Source organism: Euprymna scolopes, chromosome 45 (assembly GCF_053919585.1).
Source record: "Euprymna scolopes isolate OS-2025 chromosome 45, ASM5391958v1, whole genome shotgun sequence".
NCBI classification, from domain to species: Eukaryota; Metazoa; Mollusca; class Cephalopoda; order Sepiida; family Sepiolidae; genus Euprymna; species Euprymna scolopes.
Window position 1 is genome coordinate 66,290,414 of NC_136526.1, and position 16,548 is coordinate 66,306,961.

The window sequence follows — 16,548 nt, forward strand, 5'->3', positions numbered from 1 at the left end:
ACTAGTCTCTCGCTCCTTGACAGGGTTCAAAAGAGAGTCGCAAATCTGATAGGCCCTAAACTGGCATCTAAACTTCAGCCTCTGTCCCATCGTCGAAACATTGCATCCCTCTGCCTGTTCTACAAGTATTATAATGGTGAATGCTCTGAAGAACTGCAAGCACTTGTGCCCCCACGACGTGAACACCCTCGACAGACCCGACAAGCTGCATAATCCCACCCCCACACTGTAGAGATCCCTAGATGTAAAAGATCTTTCTACTCCAGTAGTTTCTTCCCCAGAACTGCTAGACTTTGGAATTTCATTCTAGGTCACTGTTTCCCCAACTGCACTGACATGCATAAGTTCAAGTGCAACGTGAACCAACATCTCGCTGCCCTAATCCCTACATAGTACCCCAGTAGATGTTTCCCCTGATAGTAGCCCCCTACACCAAAGTGGCAATGTGCCTTGTTTGGGGTGAAAATGTAATTAAAAAAAAAAAAAAAAAAAAATGTTAAGGGGTCATAATTTTTTTTTTTTTTTGCTCAACATACACCTCCAAACACCCGGGCAACGCCGAACTCCCAGGCTAGTTATTTAGAAACCTATTAATTAACATGGGAGGGGGTGTTTTGTAACTATTCCAGGAAGAAATTGGAGTTATTGCCCCTGAAAGTGGCGCTGTCCGTATATTGCATAAGTGCCAAAAAAACAATTGTCGTTCAAATTCAACGTAGAAATTAATATCCTTGTTGACTGCGGCAATTTTAATTTTTGTTTCTATCCCTAGTGCCCTGTTTTGAGAAGCTAGACTTTCCCCACAATTATAACAGAGCTTGTGGCTAACTCTGATCTCATGGGAAGACAAATAAATAGGAACGATATTAAATTTTTTTTTTTTAAACTTGACAATCAAAGGGAAATAACCTAAAAAGACTTTATGAGACAGAGAAACAAATAAACCAGAATTTTTTATTTTTATTTTAAAAATCCACATTTTTTTTTCTTCTTCTTTTTACTCCTTTTACCCCCTGGGGACGAAACCAGAATTTTTCCATTGTCAAATATTACATTTCTAGATGAATATCCAGTGCCCAGAAAACTCGTCCCCGGAAAACTCGTACCTGGAAAACCCGTACCTGGAAAATACGTACCCGAAAAACTCTCCCCCCCCCCCTATTTGCGAGGTAAGGAAACTGGTCCCTTATTGATAAATATCGATTGAAAACACGTTTTGTTACCGTTCTTTAAGGAGATATTGTTTTTAAAAAAGACTATGCACCCCCATAATATTTTTAAAAAGTTTATTTTTTTAAAACAAGAGTTAAAAATAATTTTTTTAAATATTATGGGGGGGGGCATAGTCTCTTTTAAAAACAATATCTCCTTCAAGAACGGTAATAAAATGTGTTTTCAGTCGATATTTATTCAATAAGGGACCAGTTTTCCTATCTAGCAAAAAGGGGCGATTTTTCCGGGTACGAGTTTTCCGGAGACGGGTTTTCTCTGGACGAGTTTTCCGGGCACCGAGTCAAATATTACGTTTTCAGATGTATATCTATGTGGTCTTGTTTTGGGGTAATTTTAGGCAAAATCTAATATTCAGAAAAGTTTCTATGTACCGAAAAGTGCTATTTTTGTTCATTTTGGGCTAAAAATCACAATTTTTATCCCTCTTGTTCCCCTGGGGACGAAACTAAAATTTTCCCATGATAAAATATTATGTTTCCAGATGAATATCCATGTGGTCTTATTTTGGGTAATTTTCAGCAAAATCTAATGATCGGAAAATATTCTATGTACCGAAAAGTGCTATTTTTGTCGATTTTGACTCATTTTGAACTCCTGGGGAAGCAACCAGAATTTTCTCAGGGTCAAATGCAACGTTTTCAGATATCATGTGGTCGTACTCGTCTGGTCTTCCTTTTTCAACAAAATCAAAAAATCAACAAAGACAGAAAATATTCTATGTACCAAAAAGTGCTATTTTTGTCCATTTTGATCCCTGTTTATTTGATGTCTGTTTTAAAAGCATTTTAATGGTAGATACTCCGACTAACTACAAGCCGTTATTAGATAGTATCCCCCTATATCAAAGTGGCACTATACCTTGTTTGAAGTGAAAATGCAATTTAAAAAAAAAAAAAAAAAAAAACTAAGGGAAGTAATTCCGTAGTTGTTTGTAGGTCAATTATCTCCCTTTATTTTTCTCTCACCAGCAGATAATATTTTAATGGTTTTGTTTTTCGAGTTAAACTTTTTAATTTTAGTCTAGAAGTTTTCAAGGGAGGTAATTCTTCATGTTTAAGGATAATTATCTCCCTTGCCTCCTGTTTAACGAAGAAAAACAAGTTTGAGACACTATGAAATACAAAAAATTGGGAAAGATTATAGGGCCCATGTTTATAAAAGTCGGCTTATCATATTTTTTCCTTTAATAAGTTTCCAATTGCTTTTGGATTGTGTTAGAAAAAAAAATTAATCTCTAATGGGAAAGAATGGGAAAAAAATAAATAAAAATATCTAGGGGAAATAACTAGACGGTTATTTGCCGATAATATAGAAGAAATTAAGAAGAAATTTCATTGGCGCACCTCACCTTACACCTAGCAGTACCCTCCTATATTTTTTTTCATTTTCGGGGTTTGTATTACTGTACAGTAGTACACATAGATTCGAAAAAATTGTCAAAAAACAAATATATAACAAATAAATGTTATCAAAGGCAAGATAAGTTACTTTTCTACCTAACTGGATATTTTTTTAGTGTTTTTATTTAATGTGAAAATGTTTATTCAGCTCGAAAACCATACAGTGTTTACCGATGTATTGGAAAATTAAAAATGGCGGCCGACTCTCTCTTTGACACGGTAAGTTTGGGGAAAGGATCTAAAAATAAAAAAAACTAGACAAAATACTGTTAGAAACTCACCGAATCACGGTAACATATATTAAGCGAGTTTCTAACAGTATTTTGATTTTAGAAAATATCCAAAATTTAAAGCTTAAGGGTTTTAAGAAGAAACTAAAATTCATGGCATCTTCCTTAACTGATATTTACTGAATACGAACAAAATTAAATGCAATTCTAACAAATTTTAATGTTTAACTCGGAGATTGTGTATACATTATGCCCGTTCAAATATTCCAACAAAACTGAGAAATAATTAATCGATGTCTCCATATTTTCAGTTATTTGACTTAAATGTTATTTCTTCAAATCAATCATCTTGAGAAAGTCTTGAAATAAAGACGAAACATTGGTGAATAAACAATTTTCAGTTTTTCTTTTTTATTACATTGGGTTATCATTATCATGCCGCCCATGGCAACCTGGTGGCAAAACTCTTATTAATTTGAAGATAAGTTTTGAGACTTTTCTTTTGAAATGTCATTGCAGATGAGTGGCTCGTTACCATGGCAACATGTCTTGCTGTCAACAATCTACACTCTTTGGCGAAAACTGAATTTGCCGATAAAGATTATATCATGAATATTATGCTTAGTGCATTTTTTTCTTTTTTTTTTTTTTTACATGGAGGTTACCGCTTATCAAGGCCCGGGTATGTGGGGGTCGTCAGGCCTTTTTAAGAACTAACTTCCTCCACAAATAAATAAAAATAAAAAGAAGGAGACTTACATGCAAAACAAACGGAGGTTTATTCACAGAAACCAACCATTAACAAATAAAATATAATTCTCTTTATAATGAGTTCAGAAGTCCTTTTTAAGTGTTCGTTTTTTTGTTGAACTGCTCATATGTTAAAACATGTTAAGAGAGGCAATAGGTAATGTTCGCCTGTGAAATTGTATGAAGCGCGCGGAGCGGTGAAAATGGAAGAGTGATAGTAACACGCGTGGAACATCCGAATGAGAATGCAGTTGAGAGAGAGATTTGATGTTTGTGTGTGCTTAAATACTATTTGGACCGGCTCCCAGCGAGCCTAAGAAGAAAAGTTTAGAAAAATGTCCTTGGAGAAATCCCACTGGATGGAAACATCACGTGGGGTGCTCTGTACTACGTCCGCTCGTTTTGAGTCGATTTAATATATAAGGCCACGCCGGAATTTGCGTGGGAGTTATCTTTTATTTTTCACATGCCAACATAAGCATAATCATACTGCGCGCCTAAATTGTATTTATTTTTATAACAATTTTTAATCCGAATCTTAACCGTGTCAGCTGGCACAGGTATAAGGGTTATTGCGTGTACAGTAAAACTTCTTAAGTCATTACCATATATTGGATCCAATTTTACCTGTCTGTTTAAATCTATGTATGTATGTATGTATGTATGTATGTATGTATGCTTAAAACTTTCGACAGAAGCAATAAATTTTCACGAGATTGGTGTCCTTTTGAAGCTCGACCCTTCGGACGCCAAATATATCGAAAATTTAGCTAAAAACATGAATTCCTTTACTCTCAACTGAGCACTTTTCTACAGAGGGGATCGCTTTTTTCGCCGAATTTTCGAAAGTCATCCCTTCTTTTCGATTTTCTAGGCTTAATTTAAACCTACGTCACTTCCAGTTTGGCGATGGGCGCAATAGCAAAGACGTTACTTCCCCCCCCCCCCCAATTATTTTCCTCCTTTTCAGTACGGGTTCGAGCCTGCCTGTCTACTACGACTTTTTTTTTTTTTTTTGCACAACACATCTCCAAACACCCAGGCAACACCAGGTACCCAGGCTAGTCTAACAATAAATATGAAATCTACATTAATCAAAATATCATGTTTAAGCGTATTTTGCTACCGGGCAATGTCGGGCGGCCTGCTAATGCAATATTCATAAAAATTATTTTAAAAAATTATTTTATAAAGTCATGTGTTTACTAATAAAATAATATCTATCTATTTATCTCTATCTACCTATCTCTCTATCTATCTTCCTCTCTCTTGCAATATGTCGCTCTCTCTCTCTCTCTATATATATATATATATATATATATATATATATATGTATATATATATGTATATATATATGTATATATATATGTATATATATATGTATATATGTATATATATATGTATATATGTATATATATATGTATATATATATATATATATATATATGTATGTATATATATATATATTTATATAGACAAGTATTACATACTCACTACACTAAACATGCTAATGTTTCGGAGAGAATTGATTTATTAAAAAAAAACAATCGTTTCTCATCAGACGAGAAAAATAACCAATCAATTCACTCTGAAATGGCGAGTATGTTATCTTTGTCTAAATAAATAAATAAATAAAAAAATAATATATTTAGCTCTTTTTTATTGAGCACTTTTAATAACCTCATTTTAATTCATGGATTTTATCTCCTGAATACATTTAACTTAAAATATATATATATATATATATATATATATATATATATATATATATATATATATATATATATATATATATATATAATATATATATATATGTATATATATATATATATATATATATATATATAAACTACTTCATTTATTCACATAAATTTAATATACGAAAGTATAGATTTATGCGTAAATTTAAAGTATTTACTTCAAAAGTGCTCAATACGTAAGTAGAGCTAGTTAGTAATTTATAAAATATATATGGCGATTAAGCTACACTGAATATTCTGCGTTTCATCCAACTATAGGATTCGTCAGGCTTATGCGCCTAAGCCTGATGAATCCTATAGTTGGATGAAACGCAGAATATTCAGTGTAACTTAATCGCCATATATATTTTATAAATTATTAATATATATATATATATATATATATATATATATATATATATATATATATATATATATATATATATATGTATATTTAATTATTTCCACAGCCAAACAACGTAACAGCTCACATGTGCCATGACAGCCAACAAACCGGAAGTCCAAGACTCGAGTTTTGCCCTTATTTGGGCTCATCAGTTAGACATTTCTGAATTCGGGATTTGAAACCCGAGCATCTTGCATGTGGGGCGAGCACTCTGCCTACCTGAGCAAACACGCCACACACAAGAAAATCTATTAACTAACACAGATCAAGCAAACCATGGCGAAATCCGACTATGGAACGGACGTATTTCGTCTTGAACAAGGGATGTGATCATCCAATCATCTGTAACCCAAGTTGATGTTTCAAAAGTAGGAATTTTACACTCACCAGGATGATGCCATTCAACACGCTAACCTAGTGAGTAATTTGTAATAGAATTTTCAGTATGCAAGAGATTTTATTTCCGCAGTTAAACAACGTCGCAGCTCACAAAAACCATGACAGCCAACAAAGTGGACATTTGGGATCATTCAGTTAGACATATCTGAACTCGGGATTTGAAACCATAGTTGGATTTTGTTGCGGTTTGCTTCATCTGTTTTAGTTGATAGACTTTCCTGTGTGTGGTGCGTTTGCTCAGGTGGCAGTGCTCACCTCGCATGCAAGAGGCTCGGGTTTTGAATCCCGAGTTTGGATATGTCTAACTGATGAGTCCAAATAAGGGCGAAACTCGAGTCTTGGACTTCCGGTTTGTTGGCTGTCATGGCTCTTGTGTATCAATATATTTGTAAATCAACCTCCCTACCTTCCCCTGGAAATTTTTTTTTTTCCTCTGTGTGTCACCAAAAACTGACCTCACACCAAATAAGCGAGGAGGGTCAAGGAGGAGGGAGAGACTGAGGAGAGAAAGCACTAGCCAGACCTCTGCTGGATGAGTGCAAAGAGGACTGGGACTTTAGTGAGGCTTCTTGCCACCCAAATTCCAGTGAAAACTGATGTTCGCCACTAACGAGAAATCAATGGTAAGCAGCTCTTGGAGAGTAGTGGAAGTCTGGGAAGACTTGTTGTCACTCAGACTCCAGGGAACACCACAAGTTGTTCTCGAAGAGCAGTCTTTGATGATGGCTTGTGTGAATACTCCTAGCGCGTAAATAATGATATTAATAATAAAAGTCGTTGCCACAGACCAGCGGTATGCTGGCATAAATAATGTCTGAACGAAGTTGTAGTAGTTTTTTTTTTTGTTTTAATTTTCTTCCTTTGAAGATTGTAACGCTGGGTATGGGGTAGCAAAACCAGCTGTCAACATTGCCCTGCTTTTTATTGAAACCAGCCGAGAGCTCTTTTTAGTATCCTCGTTGTTCCCTTAAGTGCAATTGTCTGGATCTCTTTTGCACTTGGTTCACCAGGTATATTAGTTTGGTAGGATTTCAGGTTCTTCAAGTCTGCAAGTCGTCGTGATGAAAAAGGTCTTAAAGATTAGAAAGAAACATATTTTCCAACACTAAAAGTATTCATAGAAGAATTATATACTTTGGAATTTTTGGTTTGTACATGAATCGTTTACGTCTGTTGTCTTTTATGTGTGTATGTGTGATAGGCACCTTGCCCCCCCTCTCCTCCTGATGGGAGCTAAACACTATCTCTGTGACAGAACCACAGGTAAAACAATGCTGGGTTTGGTGTTGCCATAAACAGCACAATATGAAAAATGCAACCAATAAATAATAAGCAACGTGGAATCCAGAAGAAAGATCTGGTTGTCATGATCGGCAGGTGCTCTGTGGCCAGCATGGGGGACCCGGTCATCATCCTGCGAATGTTGGCTCCTCCTTCTAATTTCAACTACAAGAATATCACAGACACTGAGCAGGTAAGTATCCCCTCTAATTTCAGGTGCCAATGAAATACCAGAGCAGCCAAACTAAAAATCAAAAACCAAAAACCTGAAAGAAGAGATGGACAATGAAATAGAATCACCTGGTTATGGAATGCTATTACAGAAGCTACCCCAAAGAACACGGTTATTGGAAACGGATAAAAGAGTTGTGGGACATGTCCAGTGAATACCATACAACTGAATAAAGAATTGCAAACCAAGCACGGCTTATTCTCAGAGGAGAGTGGGTCTTTAATCTAGAACAACTCGAAATACAACAAAGGATAAATGATGGAAAAGACACAGATACGATCCTCACTGGAATCTCGCACATGAAAAATCCATGCATGAATGACCAGCAAAATATACACACAGTAAACTGTGAGACTGAGATCTATGGAACTAAAAGAAAACTAAAAGAGAAGTAAAAAAAATATGATGTAACTTATTAGGAAAGAAGAAACAAAACTCCTTTCCTCACATATAAAAATTCCAGATATAGAAGACGTGCAAAAAGCAGACTCAAGAAACGTGGAGATTGAGATCTACGAAACAACAGAACTTAACGAGAAGTAAAATAAAAAAAACATCAGTGAATGAAGAAAAAACATCAAACAACTAATGAATGAAGAAAAAAATAAAGCTCTCATCCTTAAGGAATCAAGAGTGGAAAAAATTAAAAGCAGGAACTAAGAAGGTTAACAAACTTCTACCATGCATCAAAACAGACACAATTACAGACTTAAACAATTTAATTTGCGCAGGTATCAAGACAGTAAGTATGGAGTTCAAAGTAAAAAAAAAAAAAAATAGTGGGGAAAGAAAATGGACTGACAAAACTTGAATATGAATCGAGACTGGAAACTCAGATCAACAAATTTAAAAAAAGAAGTAAACGCAATAAACAAAAAGAAAAGTGGATGAAACAGTAAAAATGTGAATAAGAGGGAGAGGTTTAACAAAAGAGAGAAAGAATAGAAGCAAAAGATGGGAAATTAAGACGATACAAATACAAAACAGTGCAAACAAAACAGGATCTTTGAAAGCAATGCAGGCCAGTTTTTTCAAAATGTGAACGGAGGAAGAACGAGAACAGAACAACCAGACCCGATAGAAACAAAACTTTACTGGATCCAGATATGGGAAGTAATAGAATAATAATAGAAATACCGAATGGCTGAAACACGTGAAAGAAGAGTCGCAACAAATCAAAGAAGGGACAGAGAATGAAATCAACAAATAAAACCTCAAGACAACCTTAAAAAAAAAAAATGGGAAATGGAGAGCACCAGGTCACAACGAAATACATGGATATTGGTTTAAAGAATTCACAATAATACGTGAAGGACTAATTCAGAACCTGAAAAGATGTATTCAAGAAATACAAATATCAGAATGGATGACGAATGGTAAAACAACTTTGGTGCAAAAAGATGCAGAACAAAAAAAGATGCAGAAAAAAAAACAAGAAACAAACTCAGCAATTATAGGCCGATTACATGTTTACCTACAATGTGGAAAATACTAACAGCACAACTGAGGGAACAAATTTATCATTCTCTTCATAATCGCGGACTACTTCCCGAGGAACAGAAAGGATGCCAAAAAGGAAAATGTCATTAAACCATGCAGTTAATCTATTGTAATAGAGTTTACAACAGATGTGTGGAGGCCAGTGCATAATAACTAGAAAATAAGCCTTAATTCTCAAATATTAAAATGAACCCTGAATTCATATACGCCTTTATGTACATAATATGCACAAAATGCACACTATGTATATATCTAAAAAAAACTAAAGGTGGTGGAAAAAAACGGATTTCAAATTTGAATTCAGCCCAAATTAGGTAAAAACGGGCATTTTTGTACTTGCCTAAATTTCTTTGTGAACCACTGTTATTTTCCCACTATAATGAGACGCTCTAGTAAAAAATGTTAAAACCGTTGACCTCAATTTTGATATATCTTTTATATCCCACAACCACTAAGTACTATCTAAATCTAAACGATAAGGGATGCACGACATCATCTATAATGTAAATCGTTGTCTGTTTAAATATATGTATGTATGTATGTATGTATGTATGTATGTATGTATGTCTGCCTAAATTTTTGACAGAGGCAACAGATTTTCACGAGATCAGCATCGTTTTGAAGCTCGACCCTTCGGACGACAAATATCGAAAAATTGGCTAAAAACATGAATTCCTCCACCCTCAACTGGGCACTTTTCTACAGGCAATTGCGAATTGCTTAGAAGAAGGTCGGAGGTTACATCGACCGAAACATTGCGAAAATGACACTCAAGATGAGAACTGTAGTCCGAAGAATCCAAATAATATGAATGATCAATCATCATCTCGAAAATTCAGAAAATTTGATAACATTAAATGGTAAATATTTAACCCCAAAAGAATGGATCTTTTCTTTTTAGTTTCACATTTGAAAACAGTCTTTTGAATAAAACCCATTGAACAAACGAATTGTCAAGCATTTTGTTTCTTCCTTTCCATTTCAAATTCATAATCAAATCTCAAAAAGACACACAAAAAAACTATGGAAGACCAAAAATGCTGTAATAATTATTTATTCAATTCCAAGTCCCATTCCTCATCGTTTTCGAACGGTTGTCGAATGTGCGGTACCTTGGTGCAACCAAACCACCAATAAGCCGTCTCACGTGGGCCCGACAGCATAATCTTCTTCTTGCGTTGAGCGGGCAACTTGACACGATAATACTCGTTTCCAGAGAAGAAGTAAGTGTTGCGATTGATCCACTGGACCGCTGCCTGGAAATCCGGGATTTGATTAAATAACTTGATTTTGTTCTTCTCGTAGAATTTGTTCCGCCGAGATTTCTTGCCTTTCAGCAACCAAATCCGATTGTCTGAGAAAAAAAAAAGAAGAAATTTGATTACGAAAAATAAAATCGAATTCACAGTAATGCGTTTTCATCCGATGAGTACGTGACGAGAGGCAGAGTTTAAACTTTTGTGTTCAAAATAAAAATACTTTATTTGTGTTTCCATATTACTAGCACCTTTTAAAACCGTTGGTATCAATGACTAATCTAGTGTCCACTGGAGTATTATCCCAAGGTTTGTACAGATTTTCAATGTTTTTTGAAGTTTTTCGAGACCTTCTTCAGACAGGAAGCATGGGGGAGGAGGAGGAATTCACGATTGAAGAGTTCTGTTCACGCACGAGAGGTAAATTTTATTTAGGGCGGCTACCACTACTCCTCTCCCTCCCCCCAATAAATTATAAATGAGAACAAAAATAGAGGGAGATTTGAATGCCCCCACAAAAACTTGTGATAATCGAAAATTAGGTTGAATGGACAAAAAAAAATGGAGTTATGTCCCTTTATCACAAAACTACACAAGGTAGTTTTGTGATAAAGGGGCGTAACTCTTGTATCCACAATACAATGCAATTTCAGAACAATGTATTTCGATTTTATTTTCAATTTTTAAAAAATATTTTTATGCATTTTTATTAATACTTAAAAAATAATTCAATAGAATTTATTTCGATTTTATTTTTAATATTTTGACACAAATTTTTGCTGGACACAAAGAATACAATTTTCAAGGCCTTTGAAGACATTTTCAGGGCATTTTTCATATTTTCAAGGATTTTTTTAAGGTATTATTAGAAATAAGGCTTTTTCAAGGCAAAAGTAAAAATTCAATGACTTTTCAAGTCTTTGCAAACCTTAAAACCATAATACAAGACAACTAAAACAGTTCTGCCCGTTGTGAAAGGGAAAAAGAAGAAAACGCTTTACGATATATATAACTTATATTCAGTCTTCAAAGCATCTTCTGTCAACGTGTCTCCAGTTATTCAATCTCCTTGTGGTAGAATTCAGAGGTTTTGGATGCAAAGAAATCTATGAAGCCTTCACATAAGTCTATTATCCACGAAGTGGAAGAGGTGATAATCGGATGGTGCAAGGTTAGGTGAATAAGATGGATGGCACAAAATATCCAACTGAAATTGTTGTAGTATTCCTAACCACTCCAATGAAATGCGAGCTGATGTTGTAATGAAGGGAAAGCACACCTTTGCGATTTACCAATGCTGGCTCCGTCTGGTGTAATGCCTGTTGTATACGTTTCAATTGTTGTGATTATAGGCCTCCCCAGGTAGAGAGACAGTACTACTGTCAAAAAAAAAAAAAAGGTAAGACGCCTCCTTCCTTCCGCTAGTCTGTAGTATAGTCTTAGGCATGGTTAAGAACGCACTTTAGTCCCCCCGATCAGGGTAATGTGAGGTCATGGAAAGCAGGTGACTGATGTAATATGAAACCATGAACAGAAACAATTCTGTTCATGGTTTCGTATTTCGTTGTGCTGAGCAGAAGGTACCTTTGGGTACAATGGTCAGGACAATCGCCCAGTATTAGCATTGCTCGGACAGAAAGAAACTGCAAAGAAAGCTATGACAATACATTAAACTCTTTATTCGAGAAACAGCGTAAATAGGATTCTTACTCAGAATACTTTGCTCAGTAAGGATTACCATGATAAACAGGTGGGATCTGATCGTCAAATTACTCTCCGACATCCAGCAAAGAATAACGGTAAAGATCGAGGATAGAAGAAGCAGATGATAACAGCGAGAAACATGTTGACAGTCTGAACACCTGGGCAGTATAAAATGATGAGCAACAATGAATTCATAAATGGCTCGAGGGAGAGAGAGATGGAGATGGAAAGCCATAGCCACCAATGCATGTACCAGGCAGGATACCATTTGAAGGAATGAAATAGGTTTCGTATGAAACGTTGATAGCAGTTCATAATGAAACCCTTAGTGACATGCTCACCATAAAACAATCTTGCGTGGGTTCATAAGTGAAGTACAGCAATCTGGGGAGATAAACGATATCAGGAATTATACATGGGATTTTTATACAGAACCCAATTTCTATCACAGGAAAGCGTTCGATTTAATAAGGATGCGATTTAATAAGGATGCGGTGATGCATAATCACGTTGACACATGAGTTTCCGAAGTTAAGCAACATTGAACTTGATCAGTACCAGATGGGTGACCATTCGGGATTTCCAAGTGCTGCATGTGCTCTCCGATTATCTCGGCATTGTTTCCAGTCATCCTGGACTTCTCCTTGCCACTGGATTCAAGCATTGTCAATTCAAGAGAAGTGTGCCTCACTATTACACACACACAGCTGCTTATACAGGGGGTATCCTTTGTCTTTCGATGATGACGAGAAAGCAGCTGCCACTTGTTGTCCCTTGTTGACCTCCAACATTGTTCGCGGAACCCACTTGCCCAGTTTGTACGTCTTACCTAGACAGTGCAGTTGACGTCTCACGCTTTCATTGGAAACATTAAACACCACACACTAGCGTACTGTCCTCTTCAATGGCCACCTTCAGGACTCCATCATTGAAGACCTGTGGTCGTCGACTGCAAGGCCCATCACAGAACAAATCTCTCGAATTGAATTTTTTGAAACCAACGCTTTGCAGTACGTTCTTGCACAACATTATCTCCAAACGTTTGACATATGCAGTGACGATGCAGCTGCTGATGATCCCACTTTGAAGTCGTAAAGCAAACAGCTCCGAACAAGATGTCCGACTTATAACTCATAGCCAAATACGGCACGCATGTTTTTTATACACGTCGACACCAATGCCTCCGTTCAGTCTCGAAAGACAAAGAATATCGCTGTATGAGACAGCAGCGCATGTAATTGTGAGGCAAGGGTTGCACAATCCCCACCCACCCACATCTGTCTAGGTAAGACGTACAAACTAGGCAAGTGGGTTCCACAAACACTGTTGGAGGTCAACAAGGGACAACAAGTGGCAGCTGCTTTCTCGTCATCATCAAAAAGCAATCTCTCCTGAATCGGTACTGCTTGAGTCCAGTGGCAAGAAGAAGTTCAAGACGACTGAAAACAACGCCAAGATAAGCGGAGAGCACATACAGCACTTGGAACTCCCAAATGGTCACCCATCTGGTACTGGCCAGGTTCAATGTTGCTTAACTGTGATCTGACAGGAACCGGTGTGTCAAACGTGATTGTGCCGTATAAAAAAAAAACGTGTCTTAAAAAATTTTATTTATTTTGAACATTTCTCCGATACCTCTGTTCAGTCTCAAAAGACAAAGAATACCCCCCCCTTTAGGGGCAGTTGCGCGTGTAATTATGTGGCAAGGGTTGTGCAATCCCCAACAACATCTCTCCTGAATCGGCACTGCTTGAGTTCAGTGGCAAGGAAAAGTCCAGAACGACTGGAAACAATGCCGAGATAAGTAGAGCACATAAAACACCTGGAACTACCAAATGGCCACCCATCTGGTACTGGCCAGGTTCATTGTTGCTTAACTTCAGCAACAGTGCAGCTGCTGATGAGCCCACTTTAAAGTTGAAAAGCAAACAGCCCCAAACAAGATCTCTAAAAGCTCTCCGGCTTATAACTGAAAACCGGGCAACGTACGCATGTTTGTTTTTTTATAACGTTTATGTTCTTACTTCCGACTGTTCAGATTTAAAAACAACTTATTTTGTATATATTTCTCCCTTCAATAAATGGCTAATCAAAAACCCAGAAATAACTTTTTTTGGTTACCTAGTACATACTAAACGATATATGTATAGTGTTTTCGGTGATCCACGAGGCGCAACTTCAGATGTCACCATTTGTTGCGGCAAACACGTGCTTGACAAGCAGGTTCAGAAAGTCATCTTGCAGCAGATTATGTAGAGTACCGCCTTGTTGCACCTCACGGATCACCGAAAACACTTCATAGTTGGGTCTGGCTCAAACCTAATGAGCAAAATGTGTACTTGTATCCGAGTTCTGTCAACAAAGACCTACTAGAAGAATACCCGTCAATAATTTCTTGAAGAGTTTTGCTTCACTTTTATATCCCTCTACGAAGATGAAATTCAACATCTAATGATACTAAACCTTATGTCTAAAATTCTTATTCAGATTTTGATCAAAAATCAACGATGAGGATATTTGTTAGTCATCCCACCCCCCGTTTCGATTTTAACTGACCTATAAGTAAGTAGAGTTTCCGTCCCAGCATGAAGGCTGATTCGATCTTGGTTCCGGTAACATCCCACTCACGAGCCCAGGGTTTAGGATAGAAATGCTCCAACTGGAAACCCTCCTCTGTATGACGGTAACGCCAGACGAGGTTGCCCTAAAATAAAACAAGATGTGAAAAAAAAATTTTCAAATAAAATATCAATAAATTTAACTCGGAATAAGTTTTTATATTACAGCACCTGTCTCAAATATTCAAATAAAATATTAATATAAATAAATTTAATTAGGAATAATTTTTCGTATTACAGCACCTGTCTCAAATATTCAAATAAAATATTAATATAAATAAATTTAATTAGGGATAATTTTTCGTATTACAGCACCTGTCTCAAATATTCAAATAAAATATTAATATAAATAAATTTAATTAAGGATAATTTTTCGTATTACAGCACCTGTCTCAAATATTCAAATAAAATATTAATATAAATAAATTTAATTAGGGATAATTTTTCGTATTACAGCACCTGTCTCAAATATTCAAATAAAATATTAATATAAATAAATTTAATTAAGGATAATTTTTCGTATTACAGCACCTGTCTCAAATATTCAAATAAAATATTAATATAAATAAATTTAATTAGGGATAATTTTTCGTATTACAGCACCTGTCTCAAATATTCAAATAAAATATTAATATAAATAAATTTAATTAAGGATAATTTTTCGTATTACAGCACCTGTCTCAAATATTCAAATAAAATATTAATATAAATAAATTTAATTAGGGATAATTTTTCGTATTACAGCACCTGTCTCAAATATTCAAATAAAATATTAATATAAATAAATTTAATTAGGGATAATTTTTCGTATTACAGCACCTGTCTCAAATATTCAAATAAAATATTAATATAAATAAATTTAATTAGGAATAATTTTTCGTATTACAGCACCTGTCTCAAATATTCAAATGACATATCAATATACATGTAATTCGGGTTAATTTTGTATATTACAGCGTCTGTCTAAAATTAAAAAAAAAACTTAATATGCTTGAGAAAGAGGTTTGTTTCAACACTGCTGGTAAATAGATATGGAAGAGTATAAGAAGGCTATAGCAATGCAGGGAACCAGCTGTTGTGTTGTGACGTATGGACAAAAATGGACAAACAAAAGAAGGTCTTATTTGCTTTGTTTGTTTTGTTTATTTAACTTCGTACATCCATTTATTTTTCAAAATAATCACAATACAAATCAGTAAACATGAACTTGCTGTTTGATGTAACCGGGATGGTGGAGCTCTTAATATTTCGAAATAACATCTCTTTTTCAAACGAAAATGAACCAAAGAATAGCCCCCAAAAAGGAAAAACATTGAAATATTGTAAGGCGGAAATGGATGTGGGAACGGGACAACTGTAAAGCAGAAAAGGTTTTATACATGGGTTTCTATATTTTTTTTTACTATATTTTCATTTTTTTTTATTCACCTGTTTATTTTATTTATTTTTTCGTATTACAGCGTTCGTTTAAAATTTTCAGATAAAAAATATGCATAAATTTAATTAGGAATACCGTCTGTTTAAACTTTTTAAATAAAATATTAATATAATTAGCATAATTTTTTGTATTACGGCATCTATTTAAACTTGTTTAAATGTAATATTAATATACATGAATTTTATTAGGGATAACTTTTCATATTACATCGTTTATCCAAAATTTTCAAATAAAATAATAATATACATAAATTTAATTATGGATAATTTTTCGTGTGACACCGTCTGTCTAACATGTTCAAGTAAAATATTAATATAGCTAAATTTTTATTTGGGGATAATTTTTCGTATTACACCGTTTGTC

The 16,548-nt window shown here is 35.1% G+C and overlaps 1 protein-coding gene across 1 annotated transcript in view; it reads right to left on the reverse strand.

Annotated features, from left to right (window-relative positions):
• Positions 1-10,207: 10,207 nt before the first annotated feature.
• The window catches only part of LOC145269864 (macrophage metalloelastase-like), a 72,167-nt gene continuing 65,826 nt past the window's right edge, over positions 10,208-16,548 (reverse strand). Inside the window, exons 9-10 of the mRNA XM_080125593.1 lie at positions 14,686-14,833; positions 10,208-10,523 (exon numbers count right to left, since the gene is read on the reverse strand). Coding sequence (XP_079981719.1) covers positions 10,219-10,523; positions 14,686-14,833 — 453 coding nt within the window. The 3' untranslated portion in view covers positions 10,208-10,218. The remainder of the gene's footprint in view (positions 10,524-14,685; positions 14,834-16,548) is intronic.